General features: G+C 39.1%; 1 protein-coding gene across 20 annotated transcripts in view; it reads left to right on the top strand.

Moving 5' to 3' along the window:
- Window positions 1-18,274, top strand: part of PPHLN1 (periphilin 1) — a 166,022-nt gene that overhangs the window by 55,631 nt on the left and 92,117 nt on the right. For 11 of the 20 annotated variants that reach the window (XM_043549031.1, XM_043549026.1, XM_043549038.1 and 8 more), the window contains 2 exons: window positions 4,096-4,349; window positions 12,927-13,009. In XM_043549031.1, coding sequence (XP_043404966.1) covers window positions 4,096-4,349; window positions 12,927-13,009 — 337 coding nt within the window. The remainder of the gene's footprint in view (window positions 1-4,095; window positions 4,350-12,926; window positions 13,010-18,274) is intronic. The other 9 variants (XM_043549100.1, XM_043549050.1, XM_043549070.1 and 6 more) reach the window with 1 other exon arrangement.

The raw sequence follows: 18,274 nt of genomic DNA, 5'->3' as shown, positions 1-18,274 counted from the left end.
TTCAATCGTTAAAGGGATTTTAGTCCTGCATTAAATTCCCAGTTCAGCAGAGAATTGATGATTAAATCCATCCCTATTCAGCAGATCATTTAAGCATATGCAGAAATATCAAGGATGTGCTTTGCTGAAATGGTGTCTTAATTGCTGAGCTGCAGCCATATCCAGTGTATTCACATTGGGGAAGGAATATATGTTTGGAAATAAATAAATAAAAACTTGAGTGGTTTTGTTCAGTTTAACAAATTCAGTTGCATTAATAATGTGATCAGAAGTGTGAAGTTATTGTTGTATGGTTCAGAAGTTGTCTTTTATTTAGTTGCTTGTATTATTACAGTTCAGTAAGGCTAGATGAACAATGTAAATGAAGAATGATAAAAGCACGAATAAAAATTAAATTCAAAATGTTTCGGTTTTGATCCATCACACTCTTGCTGTCATTGATTTTTTTTTTTCCCCCCATCATTTTTTGCTCTCTCATCTAATGAACGTTTGTTTAGAAAGTATTTTGTAAATGCTTGAATGAATATTAGTGTGTTTATTACAGGTGTGCAATATTTGGGGTTCTGTAAGCATTTCCATAATAAAGTCCTCTGTTTACAGGGGTTTGATAACTTGCTCATAAAAATGTGCTTTGGGCAGAAACATGGTGTACCAGTCTGTCGAAAACTTGTGTTTTGTTTAAGAAAAATCAAAAGTCTGTGTTTGTACACTATAGTAATTTTAAACACCCAGTTTAAATCTCAGAATGTGACTTAGCAGCTGTTTTCTTCATATTTCTTATATGCATGTCATTATAAATAATTGCTTCATATTATTCTGTATCCTAACAGCTCCTTTACGGAAAACTCAGGTAAATTATGCAGAACTTGGAACTATGGAAATGAGAGTTTTCATGCTAGATTGTATCTGGAGCTGTTAAAGTTTTTCAAATACTATGCTTGTTAAAAATTGGTAAAATAGACAATAATTCCCAAGTATTTATCACTTAACTAATATGTATAATTATTAAGTTCACATACATTCAGGCATCTACATGGTGATCATGACTAGGGTTCCTAAGTGCTATGGTAATATTAATAATGGTGGTTATTGTGTATTTAATTGTTCTCATGTACACAGCTCTTCTTTTTTCGAATGTATTTCTTTTTAAATTAAGCCACCAGAAATAACAATTACTTAATGCAGCAACATTAGAAATCTGACATCCAATAAAACACAAGAAGTTTAGAGGGAAAATTAAAGATTAGCTTTAATACAAATATTGCCATACAGCATGCAATGTGGAAATCAGCATTGCTGCTTGGGCACAATGGAATGAGATTACAGCTCTAAATGTTGCTGCATTTGTCAGACCCTTAAGTTTGTTTAAACACAATTCTCTGCTATGTTCATGCTAAAAACTAAAGAGACGTCTAGAAATTATGTTTTTCTGTAATTTTATCTACCTGGAATGGACACTGTATTACAAACTGCTAGTGATGCACTTGCGTAGTTTGTCAGCAGTAAAGGAGTTACTTAACTTTTAAGGCGCGTCTTTGCCTGACTGTTGCCTTAGTGTTTGAAGGAAACTAGAGATGATAGAACCACTTTGGTTGACCCTGACTTTTATTTCTTATTAAAATACTGTAAATACGGATACATTTTTATTTCCTTGATATTTGTTCTGTCTGCTATGATATTTGAAATACAAGTTCTTTGAGCAATCAGTTGAAAGAATGGCAAGTTTTATGCTGTTTTATGTAAATGCTTCTGTATCTTGTACTGAAGTGTGATTTTTTTCGGACAGTTTTGCAGCAGTAAACCTCAAGGTTTGCCTGCTTTGGGTTTTTTGCACCAATGCTGACATTGTTAGAAGCAACTTGCATTTAATAAGCCACACTATGTGTCTATATTATGGGTTTGCACCAGTGCAGCAACATCAGTGTAGTTGTAGCGGTGCAAAAAACAAAAACAAACAGACCAAAATAAAATCTAACATAGACAAGCCCTAATTAATCACAAATGTATACCTCTAGCATCCTACAGTAACTGTACGCTAGAGGGCTCTCTTTCTTTTCTCCGACAATGGAAGATGGGTTATTACTATGCTGTGCTAAACCAGAACATTGGTTCTCTGCTGATCTTCATGACTCATGCAATTAAATTGTAGACCTAAAACAAGAGAGAGAGGAGGAAAACAATAAAATAGGCTGCATGCATTCAGCTTACTTTAAATGTTAAAAAAAATGTTTTCTTTTATTACATGGGAATAGACTGCTCACTGAAGGTCAGAGAAGATTAACTTCTGACGGACATTCCTAGTCTAGATTTAGTTGGTGTTTGTTTCCACACTTGTGAAGTTTATGACGTTTTGCATGATTGTTTTTATTTTTGAACTTTCGCTTATATATTTTAGTAGAACTTGTACATAACCATTGTCTTTGTTTAATCTCCAGAATATAGTGTTCTATTCCTGGCTATTGGCAAGCTTTGGTTTATTATAATTAGGGCTGCAGTTTTGCCATGTTACAGAAAAAGTCAGAGGTACCATGATTTTTCTGTTTGTCCATAACTTCCTGTAGGAAGGCTCTAGGTGGGTTGCTGGCCTGGTTTGGATGGGAGGCTCTGGGAGGGAGCAGCGGGCTGCTGTTGAGTGAGCTCATCCTGCACTCACCCTGCAACAGTTGCTCCTGTGTCCCATGGGGATGGGCCTGGCTGCCTGTTTCAGGCATTGTGATCTGGGACACAGGATTACCGAACCACTCACTCAAATCTGGCCGTCATGTTGCCTCCCCCATATCGTGATGGAGGGGCGGCAGGTCAAGCCTAAGCAAGTGGCACTGGGACCTTATGTGCCAGGTTGTGATACCTGGAGCAGGGAGCCAGGGCAGCCACTGCTGCCCGTGCCCAAGGTGAGTGTGGGACAGGCTCACTCAACCCTCAGGCCCAGCCCCAGGGTACATAGGAGCTGCCGATGCTGTGGTGAATGTGGGGCAGGCTCACTCTCTAGCCCCCACCTCCACCCCCAAAGGTCTCCTCCCCTCAATGGGGTACGAGTAGGGTTGTGGTCCTGGGGCAAAGTGTGCTGTTCTAGGTGACCCCCTTATTTGTCAGGGCATTTTTTAATCAAAATCATGGAGCAGGAACTAAACCCATGACTTATAGTAAATTTACCATGACTGCTCCTTGATTTTTGATTAAAAAATGTCATGTCAGATTTGCAGCCCTAATTATAATTTTGCAGTTATTACAGTTTGAAATCAGAATTATTGTATACAGCATCATTTATGTTCATGGCACTTTACAAACAAAATGACAAGTACCCCAAAGAAGTTAAATATTAAGGGTCAGATCCTTAACTAGTGTAAATCGTCATACTCCACTGAGGTCAGTAAAGCTATGCTGATTACACCAGCTGATGATCTAGCTATTGACTTTAATGGGTGTAGGATCAAAGCCTAAATGAGACTTAATACAACAAGGGACAACAATAAATAAAAGGGCGGGCCAGAGTTGTGCGTTAGTGAGGGTTACAACAGTGAAAGATTGTGAGCAGTACTTACGTATGCATCTTACTGATTCCTCTTTTGGTTTGTTTTTGTTTTTAATTAATTTCATATTAAAACATGGAGAGTGTCCAAAAAGAGAGTGGAATGACTGTACAGGAGAAAAAAATATAAAATGCCAAAGGTGCATCCAGTTGCATTTTGTGTGAATATCTGTTTCCCCCTTCAGCTATATACAACTTTATTAATATATCTTCAGTAGTTTGTGTAAATTACCAACTAATATAAGTTGGAGGATCTGATGAGGAGGCATTGGAAAAGGATCTAAAATTTGTTGAACTGAATGAAAACCTGAAGAAATCTCCTTACGTTTGATGTATGATTAACAATTTTTATTTGACCAATTTAAGTTGGTCCAAGAATTACTTAGTACGTAATGATAACTGGTGGTCTTAGATTTACTGTGCAGAGAATGACTGACCTATTTCTACTTACTACAGAGATAGAAAGTTGCTCTTTTGTTACAAGTTATGCACTTTTAGATTTCTGTAATTTCTGTAAACAGAGTAAGGAGAAATGATTAATTTTATCTTTTCTGCTACCTTCAAAGGGACATCAGAGATGGCCTCAGAAGAAAAAGCTTCTATCCTTCTCATTATTTGAGAGAGAGATCCCCTCATAAGAGGGACTCTCCTTTCTTCAGAGAATCGCCCGTGAGCCGAAGGGATTCTCCACACAGCAGATCCGGCTCCAGTGTCAGCAGCAGGAGCTACTCCCCTGAAAGAAGCAAAGCCTATTCTTTCCACCAGTCCCAGCATAGCAGAAGTATGTCATCTTTACATAAAAGAAATATTTCTCAGCAAGGTAATGCTGGATTAATGATGAAAACTGATTAGTGAGGTGAAATTAATTCTCATTATATAAGATCTTTCTCTTTATATAATGAAGACATTAGACTTTTTGTTCTGATTATGTTTTGCCTGCCTTATTAAATGTTTCAGGGAGCTCTTTATTCCTTTATGAATATATGTAAAGGTCTCTTGAGGGAGCTTGCAGGTGTTTTTCAACACCCTCTCTAGGCTGACTGCAGTTCCATCAGCTGCATGACTTTTCTGTGTACAGTAGTTTATTTTCCTTTAGTACCAAATTCTTCTGTTTCTTTCTCCCTTTGCTGCTATGATGGATCCCTTTACAGGCAGCTTTGCCATGAGCAAGTAGGTGAGGGCTTTTTTCCCCACAATTGAGAAGAAAAGAAAATATTCTGGCGGGGAAGCAGAATAAAAAGTAAAGATCCTTACGTTTTCAAGAACATGATATTTCATAAACTTGTACTAACAATGCATATTGGTTCTTTTAGCAATTTAACTCTCTCACTCTAATTCTCTCAAATCTTGCAACCCTCAAATCAATGCAAAATCTTTGTCTAAAGCTAGGCAATCCAATGTATGGCTTGGATTCCAAAGGGTTGAAAGTTCATTTTTCCCAGAAAGGTGATCTATGTCTGTTTAAAAAGAATCCAAAACCTCCATGTATGAAAAACATGCAAACAAAAGTGGAAGTATGTTTTCTTTCCCATTGAGGTGCTTATTGCTACGATTTTTTGTGCAGATGAGGTGGATTATGGATTTCTGTTCGTACTCTTTACAAATACTAATGAAATTGTGTAAAATCTGTTGTCCACTTTGGCAGCAGTGTTCTTTTTGTTTCTTCTAATTTTAAATCCAGATTTACTTGTTGTTATGACATTTACCCTGGATTTTCAGGGTGCCCATACCAGGCAGTTATATCACCTTTTACCCCAAAACATCCCAAAGCATTTAACTAACTGTGCATAAACACAGAGGAGTTTCTTCACTCACTACTGAAATACAGACTACCTCTCAGGCTTTTAACAATTGCAGCAGGGCTACACAAAAGTTTAGAACAGAAAGTAAAGAATATGACACCCTCCTGAAACTCCAGTAGGGATTTAAGTAAGCAGAATATAATTATCAGGGACAGGAGAAGATTGTCTAAAACTTGGGGAATGTTGTGGGGATTGGGAATTTTCTACAGTTAAGCACATTTTTTGGCACTTCTGCAGCATGTTAACATAGCCACTCGTATATTGAAGTCTAATGGAAAAACCTGCTGTCTGGGCTAATAGAAAATTGCACATTTTGAGAGAAATGTTCCCAATTTGCCGGGGGTTTTGTACTTTTTTTGTAATACATTGTGTTAGTCACTAACTGCATGTTTGTTCAGAGATGTCAAGTTGGATGATGTAGTGTTATTGTCTCTTTAACAACACACTGCAGATGTAATCTGGCAAAGAGCTTCCCAGAGCAGCAGCTATATTAATCAAAGTGGGATATCTACACTTAACGTCTGGGCTGTCTTTTACTCCAGAGTTAAATGATGTCTTGTCTATCTCCATTAAACTGTTTTTAAGAAAGCAACTTTGCTTGCACCATGGTACTTTTTCTTAAAAATGGCTTGCACTCTAAAAATTGGTAGTTCTGAAAGCGTTTGTTTTGATGACCGAGTTAAAATAGTTTACTTACGGAGTGGAGAGGGCTTCAGTTGTTTGTTAGAATAGTGTTTGAATATAGTTTGACAGGAAATCTTTGCTTTGAAGAACATGTAAGAAAAAGCCCATCCTGTTATCTTTTATTGTGTTTTGAAATATTTAAAGAACCAAAACCTGGCAGGGTCTGCAGATAGGCATCTACAAGAAAAAGGCCAACCAAGAGCAGTAACATGAGGCTTTCCCTATTCTTGCTCCCCATAAAGTTGAAGCTGTTCCACAGTGCTTCTATGACATGAGCCTGGGTGCATGGTCCACATGTTTTGTTTAATATGTATATACCTGGCAATGACCTCTGAATGCAGGTCTTACCCATTCAATCCTAGAAACCTGGTCTGGAACATGAATGTCTTCCTATAAATGGTTTGGGGGGAATGTCCTGTTCCAGTCCTCCATCTCCAGCTATACTGATGCAAATTGGGGTTACAAAAAATACACATTTCCTGCATATTGTTGTAAATGACAGGGTCACTTGATTTGAAACCTCTTTATAGATAATTCTGTTGAAATGCGATTGTATAGCTGTTAGTTGGAGTTCGGTAAGTTAAAGGGGTTTCTGACCTTCTGATTGATTTTTACTTCTAATGAATTATTGTCTGCCATGAAAGTGATATTAATCTGCTAAACTACACATCTATTTATAGCTACTATGTTTATCTATTACATTGCTGGTTGTGACTCCATAGTTAAAATTAGGTTCTGAAATAGGCTTAAAATGAGGCATAATTTATTTTTCTGTCTAAGTAGCTTTTCAATGTAATATTTCGCATGGTGTTAGTTGTTCTTTTAATTTACTATGAAGATTTCATCATTTTTGTATATATTTTTAATAGGATCTGTTTAAATTTGGGCCCTTTCTGAAATCTTGTTCTGAAATGTTTTATTGTCAACATGTATCCGTTAAAACAACATTTTCTGTCTGCACAGAATTTGGTAGAGATAGTAATGTTGAGTAGATCTGGTGAATTGGAGGGATGCAGGAGAGAGCCTGAAGGGCAGGGGAATATGAGGTATGGGAAGCTGAGGGGTAAAGGAGGACAAATCTGAAAGGCCAAATGAAACACAGGCGAAGGACGAACAGGAAGGGAGAAAGTGAGTGGAGCAGAAAAGTGAATGGCACAAAGATGGAAACGTAGAGGGTGTGTGGCGTAGGGCCATCAGTAGGGAATTAGGATAGTACTATGGTGGGAGAGGATGGAGAGAAATAGAATGGTTTTCCTCTCCCAGGTATTAGGAGAAAAATAGAATGACAGCTCCTTCATCTTAGAGGATAGGAGACAGTAAGTGGAGTCCCCTCGAAGACATTGGAGAAATGCTCACATTTGTCTATGCATTTAAGGTTGAATTTTGAATCTGTAATGCTCCCTGTCACATTCAGGGTGGGTAGCTTTCCTAAAGCCTCAAAAATCAGAAGGCAGGTATTTTGAAAAAGTGATTTATTGTTTTTCTAGCATCCCCTTTACCAAACGTTCCCATCCAGTTTCACTGAACACCCAGCTGATGGTGTTTAGCAGGTGTAATGTGGTGAAGGGGATGTGCAGATGGAAAGATTCAGGGGTCATTTGGTGAGTTTACAGGGGGGTAATTTTGTAAAGGGGTGCTGGAAGGCTGCCATCCCTGCTGCAGAATTAAAGTTTTGGTGTAGGATGCATAGTAGTTACGGTGGTAGTAAAGTGTGTGCTTGTGGGTGATGGTGGCGCAATAAAGATAAGCCATCCAACAATGTATAAACTTTTCATTTCTTTGTTTTTTCAGTTTTGTTAAGTATGCCATGTATAGCAACTTTAACTTTTCACAACCAAGTTTTTGTTGTGCATTCATTTGATTAGCTTGAATGTTTTCAGTAAAGGTAGTCCATAGTAGATTCCACCACCATCGGAAAGATTTACTTTCCCCGTGTGCTGTCTTTACCTATATTAGATTGAACCAAGGCTTACGGTGCAGATTTACTCTGAAAATTTTCATCTATTGGGGGCATTCTAGGATTCCATTGTTTGTTTCTATCATGTTGTCATGCCAGATATGCTCAGTTTACAAGTAAAAACATGTTCTCTTTTGGTTACCAGCTCCACAGATTTGACATAACAGCTAAAAGCCAAACCATATTTTTTCTTTCTTGAGTGTCACCATCAGTTAAAAGGTTCTGTAGGCCAGATGAAGCCCTCAGTGACACGTGCAGCAACCTTGCCTCTGGTAAGGTTGACACAGGTGTAACTGTTTGGCCCTGTAACTGAGAGTTAGGACTTACTACTTCTGATCATGCACGAGAAGGAATAGACTCCAGTGCGTATTCTCACTTTTTGATGTGTTCACCCAGCTCACAGGAATAAGAAGTAAAAATGTATTTATGTAACTGAAGTGAGCAAATATGACATGCTGGCAGCTGAATATTAAGGTGTTGTTTTTCACAAGGTCACTTTTCAGAGCAGAATTGTACTTTGGACTCTGTTGGTAAACAGCCATGTCTTGCTTCACTCTGCATTGAAAGTTCAGCTATTCCTGGACCTCCCGTTCCTCATTAGTTTTCACTCAGTGTGTTGCACCACATTTTTGTCTGCCAGGTGTGGATGCAGGAAAGAGGTTGCTTCAGCATCTGAAGCCAACAGTGCTCTTTGTGGCAGGTATAGTGACAGTACATCAGATGATGGGGTTAAGCGCAGTACCTCCATAACACACCTTAAAGGAAGCATCTTTCATATAAAATGAATAATAATTGTGCTTGTAAGTTATTTATTTCTCCCCACTGAAACACCTTGGATGCTGTTGAACAAATTTTAAATATACAATAAACAGAACCCACCCTAGCAGAGTTATAGTTCAATCAAGATATAAATAAAATTCAGACAGTTCTTGAAGCACCATAGCAGTATATGAAATAGCCAAAATACAGAGCATTTGTTGTTGGGAATATCAATTGAAGACATCAGCTTTATATGATTACAAAATTTTAGTAGTTATCTGCAAGTTGTACATACTAAGCTTTGGTGGTGGTGGGTTTGTGTGTGAAAGATTTAAAATTGCTGAGTTTTTCTTTGGAAAGTTCAATTTTATAGTAGCTTTACAGCCCATAATGGTGACGATGATGTTGTTTAATACATCCATGTCATTATCATGTCTGCTTATATTGTGGACTTTGGAGTGTGTGTATATTTAACTAATATACCATAATGTCTTTTTGCAGATGTTTTGCCCTCTGAGTTATCAAGAGTTTTACAGCATTTGCTATGGTTGGGATCACTACAATTCCTAAATTTAATTTTTGTTAGCTCTCTAATTATCTGAATTATTTACAAGTTTCATACCACTGTGAGGATCTCTTCCACTTGATTCTCCAAAACTCAGTTAACTCCAGAATTTGTCACGCTAGGTGGCTTTATTTGGTGTATAGCACCACTATGCCCAAACTGGCCAGGCTCAAATGCGGTGGGGTGGATGCAGGGTACATCACAAATCCGAAGTTACACAGCAAAACTTTTCCTTATATACTTCCTTCTGTTTATTTTATATTTTATTTTATATTTAAAATTTGTTCAACAGCTTTCAAGGTGCTTCAGTGGGGGGAAATGAATGACTAGTAAGCACAACTATTATTCATTAATATTACTAGCTCCTGTATTACGATAACTATACAGTGCATCATGTGCTTAATGATTGGCTTGGTTACTTTTCAGAATGCTCTCTCCATGTGCTGTTCATGTATAACCAGATCTCTACATTCCAGTTTTACCTTGTCCATTGTCCCTTGCACCAGAGTGTTCCTACTTATCTTCGCTACACTGATTCTAGCCTAATGCTTGTTATACCCTCATTTACAACCTAATTTTCCATTCACTTTCTCAATTGTGCCCACTGAGAAATGAGGTCTGTCTTACGTCCAGTTACTCGTGTCAAGTTAGACCTAAAACCGCTATCATTTATGAGGTTAATACAGTATATAGTCTTTTTAATATGTTACATATTTCCACAATTGAATCACAAAGTTGTTGCATCTGTTTGTTAATTTTGTGTGTATTTGCCTTTGGATTTCTGCTTTTATTTATGAAGACCTGCCAAATACATTGATTTAGAATCTGTGTATTTCTTGAATTACTTCTGCCCACTAGTGTCACATGAGTCCAGAAGCTGGGGCTTTAAGAAAAAACAAATATAATGAAACTGGCACTAAAATGTTGAGAAATTCACAATAAAATCAAAATAAATCCAAGTTGGCAACACAGTCTTTGATTAAGCTGAGGGTCTTCTTTCTTCTCTTGCTTTACTATCAGCTCCTCTTGGTTCGTACAATATCTCCAGGGTATCCCTGCGGCTAACACTGCCTCTTGTCCCCTCCCTGGCTGGGGCATCAACTCCAGAATCTCCTTAGTTACTGTGGTTCATCTTCTTCCTTTCCCTGACTTCATCTATGGTGAGAGAAATCGAATGACTATATGGGGCTCAGTTGAGTTGTCCATCAGCGAGTCTGTAACATACTTGAACAGCACTGTTCAGAGATGTATTTTACTTTATCTTTTTACCTTTAATTGTTTAGGGCTTGTCTGTCCTTTTCAGGGTAGCATTAAAACTGCCCTCCTTGTCTTTAATTCCTCACACACCTGTTCAGGACCACCATAATATCATCCTCCCTCCTACACTTCCTTCTCCTTCCATTCATCTAGTGCTTGCCTCCTTTCAGTTTGGTCCACAGACTCGCCGTTTGGTGTGAGAACAGTTTCCTTTGCTATATCTGTCTGTATTAGCTGTTTTACGACTCATCCTCATTGACTCTTCAGCTCTTTCATTCTAACTTACATAATTTTTCTGCCCAGTCCCTCAATAATATATATATATTTTTGGAACCATTGTGAAATCTGTAAAACATTTTTGATTCATTAACATGAAAGGTATGATATCAAATAAAGTTAATATTCTGGGTGGTCTAAAGGGCCAGCTAGTTGTGTGCTCTGAATGCCTCTGGAAGCAGATAATGAAAAGCACGTTTGACTTCTGTATGTAAATATAATAAAACATAAATTTGTCATTTAGACCTGAAGAGAGTCATGGCCAAATAAAGAAAGAAAAGACTAGTGATATATTATGACAAGAACTAGAAGGATCTAAATCTTTGTCAAAGCTGTAGTTTGGATAGCTCTCTAGTCAGCAATGGCTAGATGTGACTGCCCTGTATTTCAAATATGAGCAACCCCTCCCTCAAATGAGGGACAAAACAAACACGGGGTGAGGGGAGCTTATTGTGAGGTGGGGGATTGTTTATTATTTTAGCACTGGTGATGTGTTCTGCAAAGATACTCTGCCTTGAGGAGCTTGGTAGGTAAAATGTCATGGTCTTCACTTGTAATGTCCATAATTTACAGTAATAGACTGCACTAATGTGGGCGCCCCCCCCCAAGGCTCTCCACGTGGGTGGGCACCTGTACTCACATTGCCCTGTTCACTTTAGTGGGTCTACACATGGGTAAAGGGGGCCACTCCACCTGGAGCAGCTTGCAGGATCAGGGCTTTTCTGTAGAACAAATATAAATATATGTATAAAAAATTACTTCTTGCAATTAGGTATAGTTGAGGGGTACAGTAGGCTTATGTTTTGACGTAAGAAAAGCAATAAAGAGTTACATTAGCAAAAAGAGGTGATGGCCATTGTCGTGAGAGTAAGATAGTACAGACAAGATAAACAGTTTCTACTGCGTGGCCAAGTATGGAGGGTATCTTGAAGGGTTATACTGAAAGATCAGATAAAATATGAAACTGCTAAGGCAGCTGCTTTTTGTATCTTGTTGCAGTTGGGGAGCAGCTGTCACTTGCTTGTTTGGTCTTCCTTTTTCCTCACCCAGTTAGGTTGGTGTTAAATTCTATCCTTTGTAGCCAGAGTATCCTGAAAATCTGTGGAGAGAGAAAAGGGGCAACTCATAAATGTTTCTTTTTTTAACATTCCAGATCTATTTAAAATATACATTTCAATTTCTTAATTCTTTCAGATATTGGTATTTAAAAATGCACAGTGGTGGGTGCATTCTTAATTTACATCATCTTACAACATACAAAGTAAATAGCTCACTAGAAATGACTCGTGCTACATATCATTACTTGGGTCCTTCAATTACAAACGTATTTAGTTGTCATTAGTTTTGTTAAAGTAATTCATATCAGGGTTTTTAAAAATATTTAATAAATTAAGGTTACTTTCAATTTATTTCTCTTTCTAATTAAATATATGCCAAATATTAGTCTATGCTTTTACGAAGTATTCTGCTGCTGCAGGCTTCTCATAACGGACATTTGGCAAGATTATTCATGACTGCATTTTGAACAGTAGCTGCTAGTTGTTCCTGTTTTAATTTTGTTGGCATGAACATTGAGAAGTAAGACCCTGGTACTACAAAGGGATCCCCACTTGTCATTGGGACTTTTTGGGTTTATTGCTTTGCAGAATTTCCTATTCTACTGCTAACCCTACCCTTGTGAATACCCAATTTCCCAAGCTTTGGTTTTGGTCCTATGATTGGTGACTGAACACGATGTTTAACACTGAAAAGATGTAGAATTTCTCATTTCACTTCTTACAGGAATATAGAACAATATCCAACAATCTTAAACTGAAATATTCTTCCAGTTAAATAATGGAAATAAGAAAAATAGTCTTTCTAAATGTCAGCCTTATAAAAAGCTACTCTTCATCTTCTTAGCCAGAGACAATTTTATTTTTGATAAGCAAGTAGAATAGCATTAGATTATTATCATCATCAAAGGATGAGGAGATTTTTGATGAGGTTTTGTGCATGGGCTGGTAAATTTTCATTACAGTTTTGCAAGGCACTCACTCTCCTGTGTGTGTGTGGAGAGAGAGAGTGTACACAACTTCTAACTATTCTTTTTTATAGGTAAAGAGAGACCTTCTTCTCAGTCACTGAAAACGTCAAGAGATACATCCCCATCAGGTTCCACAGCAGTATCCTCTTCAAAGGTGAACTATGTTTCTGTTGTTTTTGTTCTTGTTTTTAATAGTGGTACTTCCCATGAGAGGATCCAAGTTAAATTCAGATTCCTAGCTTCTTGTTTGACAGTCAGTGGCAGTGTGTTTCGCCACTAAGCAAGATGAGTGTTTTATTATATTCAACAGCTTCCCCTGGAGTAAGGAGAAATGTGGACATGCATGAACAGAATCTTAAAGAAAATGGCATCCCCCACAGGTAGTTCAGTGTACCAGCATAGGTTCTGAGTTCACTTTTTAGACAACAATTAAGAAAACTTTCCCTTGAAATACTAAAAACCATGGAAATCCTGAGCGAAAGACTAACTAGGTGTGAAAGGCGGAAACAGTTAATTGAAAGGACTGATCAGAGTTCTGCAGTGCTCTGCCATTCCGAGTACTTCACGCTTACGCAGTTCTTCATGATTTTCAAACTGGTGTGCTAACATTAACTAATTCTCAACACCGCTCCAGGATATGTGAGTGATAGGCCACATCTACACTACACAGCTTTTAGCAACAGGACTATCGCTACAGCCGTGCCGCTAAAAGTCACACAGCGTAGCTGCTGTTTGTCGGCTCTCCCGCCGACAAAAATCTTCCACCCCTAACGAGCGACGTTTGCATTGTCAGCAGGAGAGCGCTCTTGCTGACAACACACTGTTCACACTGGCACTTGTCGTGGCAAAACTTTTGTCTTTCATGGGGGGCTTTAACATCTCTGAAAGACAAAACTTTTGTTGTTCAATTGCCAGTGTAGACATAGCTTTAGTCTCGTAACTTTATAGATGTGGAAACTGAGATAGACTTTTTGACACCCCAAATTTGCACAGGTTTAGCTAAAATCAGTTTTTTTAATTTGTTTTATGGACACACTAATTGGTTTAAATCTTGTATAAATTTAGCTTGATGCAGTTACAAACAGTTAAATGCAAAATTCTGTTAAAAGTTAAAATTGTGGTATAAAACAACAAATGGAAAATAATTCAAAAGCTAAGTCTTTTACTTCATTGGAGGCTAATATGAAGGGGCAAGGAGTCCAGGAGAGCTGGCTGTATTTTAAAGAAGCCTTATTGAGGGTGCAGGAACAAACCATCCCAAAGTGCAGAAAGAATAGCAAATATGGCAGGCAACCAGCTTAGCTTAACAGTAAAATCTTTGGTGAACCTAAACTCAAAAAGGAACTTATAAGAAGTGGAAATTTGGACAGATGACTAGGGAGAAGTATAAAATTATTGCTAGAGCGTGCAGGGTGTAATCAGGAAGGCCAAGGCACAATTGGAGTTGCAGCTCGCAGTGGATGTGAAGCGTAACAAGAAGGTATTCTACAGGTGTTAACAACAAGAAGGTGGTCAGGGAAAGTATGGGACCCCTACTGAATGGGGGAGGCAACCTAGTGACAGATGATATGGAAAAAGCTGAAGTACTCAATGCTTTTATTGCCTCGGTCTTCACGGTCAAGGGCAGCTCCCAGACTGCTGCACTGGGCAACACAACATGGGGAGTAGGTGAGCAGCCCTCAGTGGTGAAAGAACAGGTTAAGAACTATTTAAAAAAGCTGGACATGTACAAGTCCATGGGTCCAGATCTAATGCATCCAAAGGTGCTGGGGGAGTTGGCTGATATGATTGCAGAGCCGTTGGCCATTATCTTTGAAAATTTGGAGCGGTCGGGGGAGGTCCTAGATGATTGGAAAAAGGCAAATATAGTGCCCATATTTTAAAAAGGGAAAAAAGAGAACCCGGGGAACTACAGACCGGTCAGCCCACTTCAGTCGCCGGCAAAATCATGGAGCAGGTCCTCAAGAAATCTATTTTGAAGCACTTGGAGGTGATCAGGAACAGTCAGCATGGATTCACCAAGGGCAAGTCATGCCTGACCAACCTGATTGCCTTCTATGACGAGATAACTGGCTCTGTAGATATGGGGAAAGTGATCGAAGTGATATATCGTGACTTAAGCAAAGCTTTTGATATGGTCTCCCACAGTTTTCTTGCCAGCAAGTTAAAAAAGTATGGATTGGATGAATGGACTATAAAGTGGATAGAAAGCTGGCTAGATTGTTGGGCTGAACAGGTAGTTCGCAGATGACACTAAGCTCGGGGGAGAGGTAGATACATTGGAGGGTAGGGATAGGGTCCAGAGTAACCTAGACAAATTGGAGGATTGGGCCAAAAGAAATCCGATGAGGTTTAACAAGGAGAAGTACAGAGTTCGGCACTTAGGAAGGAAGACTCCCATGCACCGCTACAGGCTGGGGACCTGCTGGCTAAGCAGCAGTTCTGCAGAAAAGGACCTAGGGATTACAACGGATGAGAAGCTGGATATGAGCCAGCAGTGTGCCCTTGTTGCTAAGAGGGCCAATGGCATATTGGGCTGTATTAGTAAGAGCATTGCCAGCAGATCAAGAGAAGTGATTATTCCCCTCTATTCAGCACTGGTGAGGCCACACCTGGAGTATTGCGTCCAGTTTTGGTCCCCCCACCAGAGAAGGGATGCGGACAAGTTGGAGAGAGTCCAGCGGAGAGCAATGAAAATGATTAGGGGGCTGGGGCACATGACTTATGAGGAGCGGCTGAGCGAACTGGGATTATTTAGTCTGCAGAAGAGAAGAATGAGGGGGGATTTGATAGCAGTTCTCAGTTACCTGAAGGGGGGTTCCAAAGAGGATGGAGCTAGGCTGTTCTCAGTGGTGGCAGATGACAAAACAAGAAGCAATGGTCTCAAGTTGCAGTGGGGGAGGTCTAGGTTGGATATTAGGAAACACTATTTCACTGGGAGGGTGGTGAAGCACTGGAATGGGTTATCTAGGGAGGTGGTGGAATCTCCATTCTTAGAGGTTTTTAAGGGCCGGCTTGACAAAGCCTTGGCTGGGATGATTTAGTTGGTGTTGCTTTGAGGAGGGGATTGGACTAGATGACCTCCTGAGGTCTCTTCTAACCCTAATATTCTATGATTATCTGATTAGTTGGACTGTGGAATAGGGGATTGTTTACACTTACTTTTGCCTTCCTCTTAAAACAAGTCTAGAGGAACTAGGCCGTGAAATCTATTTATGTAACCAAACTTGTTTTTTTTAAATTATGCAGCCTGTTGGAGAAATGATGTCGGAGCTTTATTTTGCATACTGAAAAAAACGTTTGGCAATATTCACAGCTCTTGAATTAAAACTTCTTAGAAGAACTTTGAAGATTTGTGCTTTACATTGTTTTCTAATTATAAAATAGTATCTAACTCCTGTTTTTATTATCAAACTTGACTTATGTTGGGAAAGTATCAATTAAATGCATCTTGCACTGAGGGCTTTTCTACATGCAGAAAGTTATTTGGACAGTTAAGGTGGTTCAATTAAAGGTGATTAGTCAATATGTATAAGTTATAGCATATTAAACCCTGTGCGGATGCTTTCAATCCGAAGGAAAGTGGTTTTAAATTTAGTTCATTGTAACTTAATCCTCCTTGGATCTTTTTACTTTTATGTTATACTTAGTATACTGGAGATTTCTTTATATCTACATTTATTGACTTATAATTAAGGCTACGATTTTGTTCTGGATATTTTTAGTGAAAATCATGGACAGGTCACCAGCAAGAAACAAAAAATCACGGAAGCTGTGACCTGTCCCTGCCTTTACTAAAAACATTCCTGACAAAATGGAGAGGGAGGAGGGTCCAGCGCCCTGCCCCTCCTCCGCCTGTAGCAGCTGGGAGCTGCAGGGACCAGCGGCTTGTGGCAGCTGAGCATGCAAGGGGGGGACCTGCCAGCGGTGGCAGCTGGGGAGCTCGGGGTCCCCGCCCATGCTGGCAGCCAGTCAGTTGCAGGGGTCCCCCACGGAGGCTGGGCTGCTGCCTGGGTCTCCCACTGCTGGCTTCAGCAGATGTTACTGAGCATGTTCAGTTCGTGTGAGCATGCTCAGTACACCCAAAGTAGCACATTCAGTCAGATAACAGTTTTTCACACTGCAGGGCGGCTGGTCAGCTGTGTGGGTCCACAATGTCACAGAGGTCACTGGAAATCATGGATTCCATGACTTCTGTGACCTTTGTGACATAATCGTAGCCTTACTTATGATTTATAAGAATTAAATTACATATTTTTGAGCCAGATTCTCTTTGCTGTAATCCATGGATATTGATATCCTACGGGTTCCTATTTGTGGGTTATTGAAATTATATAAATGGTGTGAATCTGAATTTATCTTCATATCGTGCAGAGCTGACTGTTACTGACAAATACAAGGGTAAAATTTTATTTTAAAATATTTTCAAGGACTGCAGTCAAGGAAAGGGAGGAGATTGTAATGGAGCTGTGGTACAGGATGTTTTTGGAGAGTGAGAAGGAGTCAGGTTGAAAGTGTTCTTTCCGACACAAAAAGACTATAGAAAAGTTGAGCAGATTGGAAAGATTGGATATTTGCTCCTGGGGTATGTGCAGGACGCTTTGAGCAGCTGGGAAAAATGGATTGGGCTGCTCACTTTATGAGCCAGTGTGCTAGGGGAGGAGGGGGAGATCTATCACCTCCCTTCCTATGCACCTCAGACTGCTCTCTCTTTGCAATGCCTCCTGACTTCTGTAAAGATTACATACAAAAGAGAGAACACTGCACCAGTACTCCATGATCCACAGTAGTTTCCAGTTCTTTTCTGAGTTCAGCCAAAGGTGTTGACTTTAATTTGTAAAGCCTAACAGGGATTTGATCCTTTTTACTTCAGAGGCCAATTCTATTTCTGTGTGATACCATGGAGTTGAGAACTGAGTCTGTGGGCGTAATCATGAGGAGTCTGGAGATGTAGTCTTATTGTAGAATTTGCTTTGCCTACCATTTTGTCAGATTCTTAATGTATTGACCTTCAAGTCATGGTGTAAGAAACACTTGTTTTCACAGTGTTGTTGTTTTTTTTTTAAAGCGCGAGACAAGATGAATAGCTGTGGGAGTGGTGGCAAAACTTCAGAGAATCTAGAAAACTCTTACCATTTTTGGACTTTGGTCTTAATTGGTAGTGTAGTTTTTTTTTTTTAAATATAATTATACATACACCGAGAGTCTTAGATGAACACATTTCTGTAAATAATATGTACATAAAATATATACCAGGTTGAAGCAAGATCTGGGGAGATAGCTGTTCCTGACTGGGTGTTGTTTCCTGTGTATATGGATGTTTGTAATGGATACCACTCACAAAAACAAAACAATCAAGGTCATGCACTTAGTGGGTGACCATTTCTAAAACACTATTGATGTGACCATTTCCATTTGA

This window comes from Chelonia mydas, chromosome 1, assembly GCF_015237465.2.
Source record: "Chelonia mydas isolate rCheMyd1 chromosome 1, rCheMyd1.pri.v2, whole genome shotgun sequence".
NCBI classification, from domain to species: Eukaryota; Metazoa; Chordata; order Testudines; family Cheloniidae; genus Chelonia; species Chelonia mydas.
Note: the sequence above shows the minus strand (reverse complement) of the source record. Positions and strands in the feature narration are given on the sequence as shown.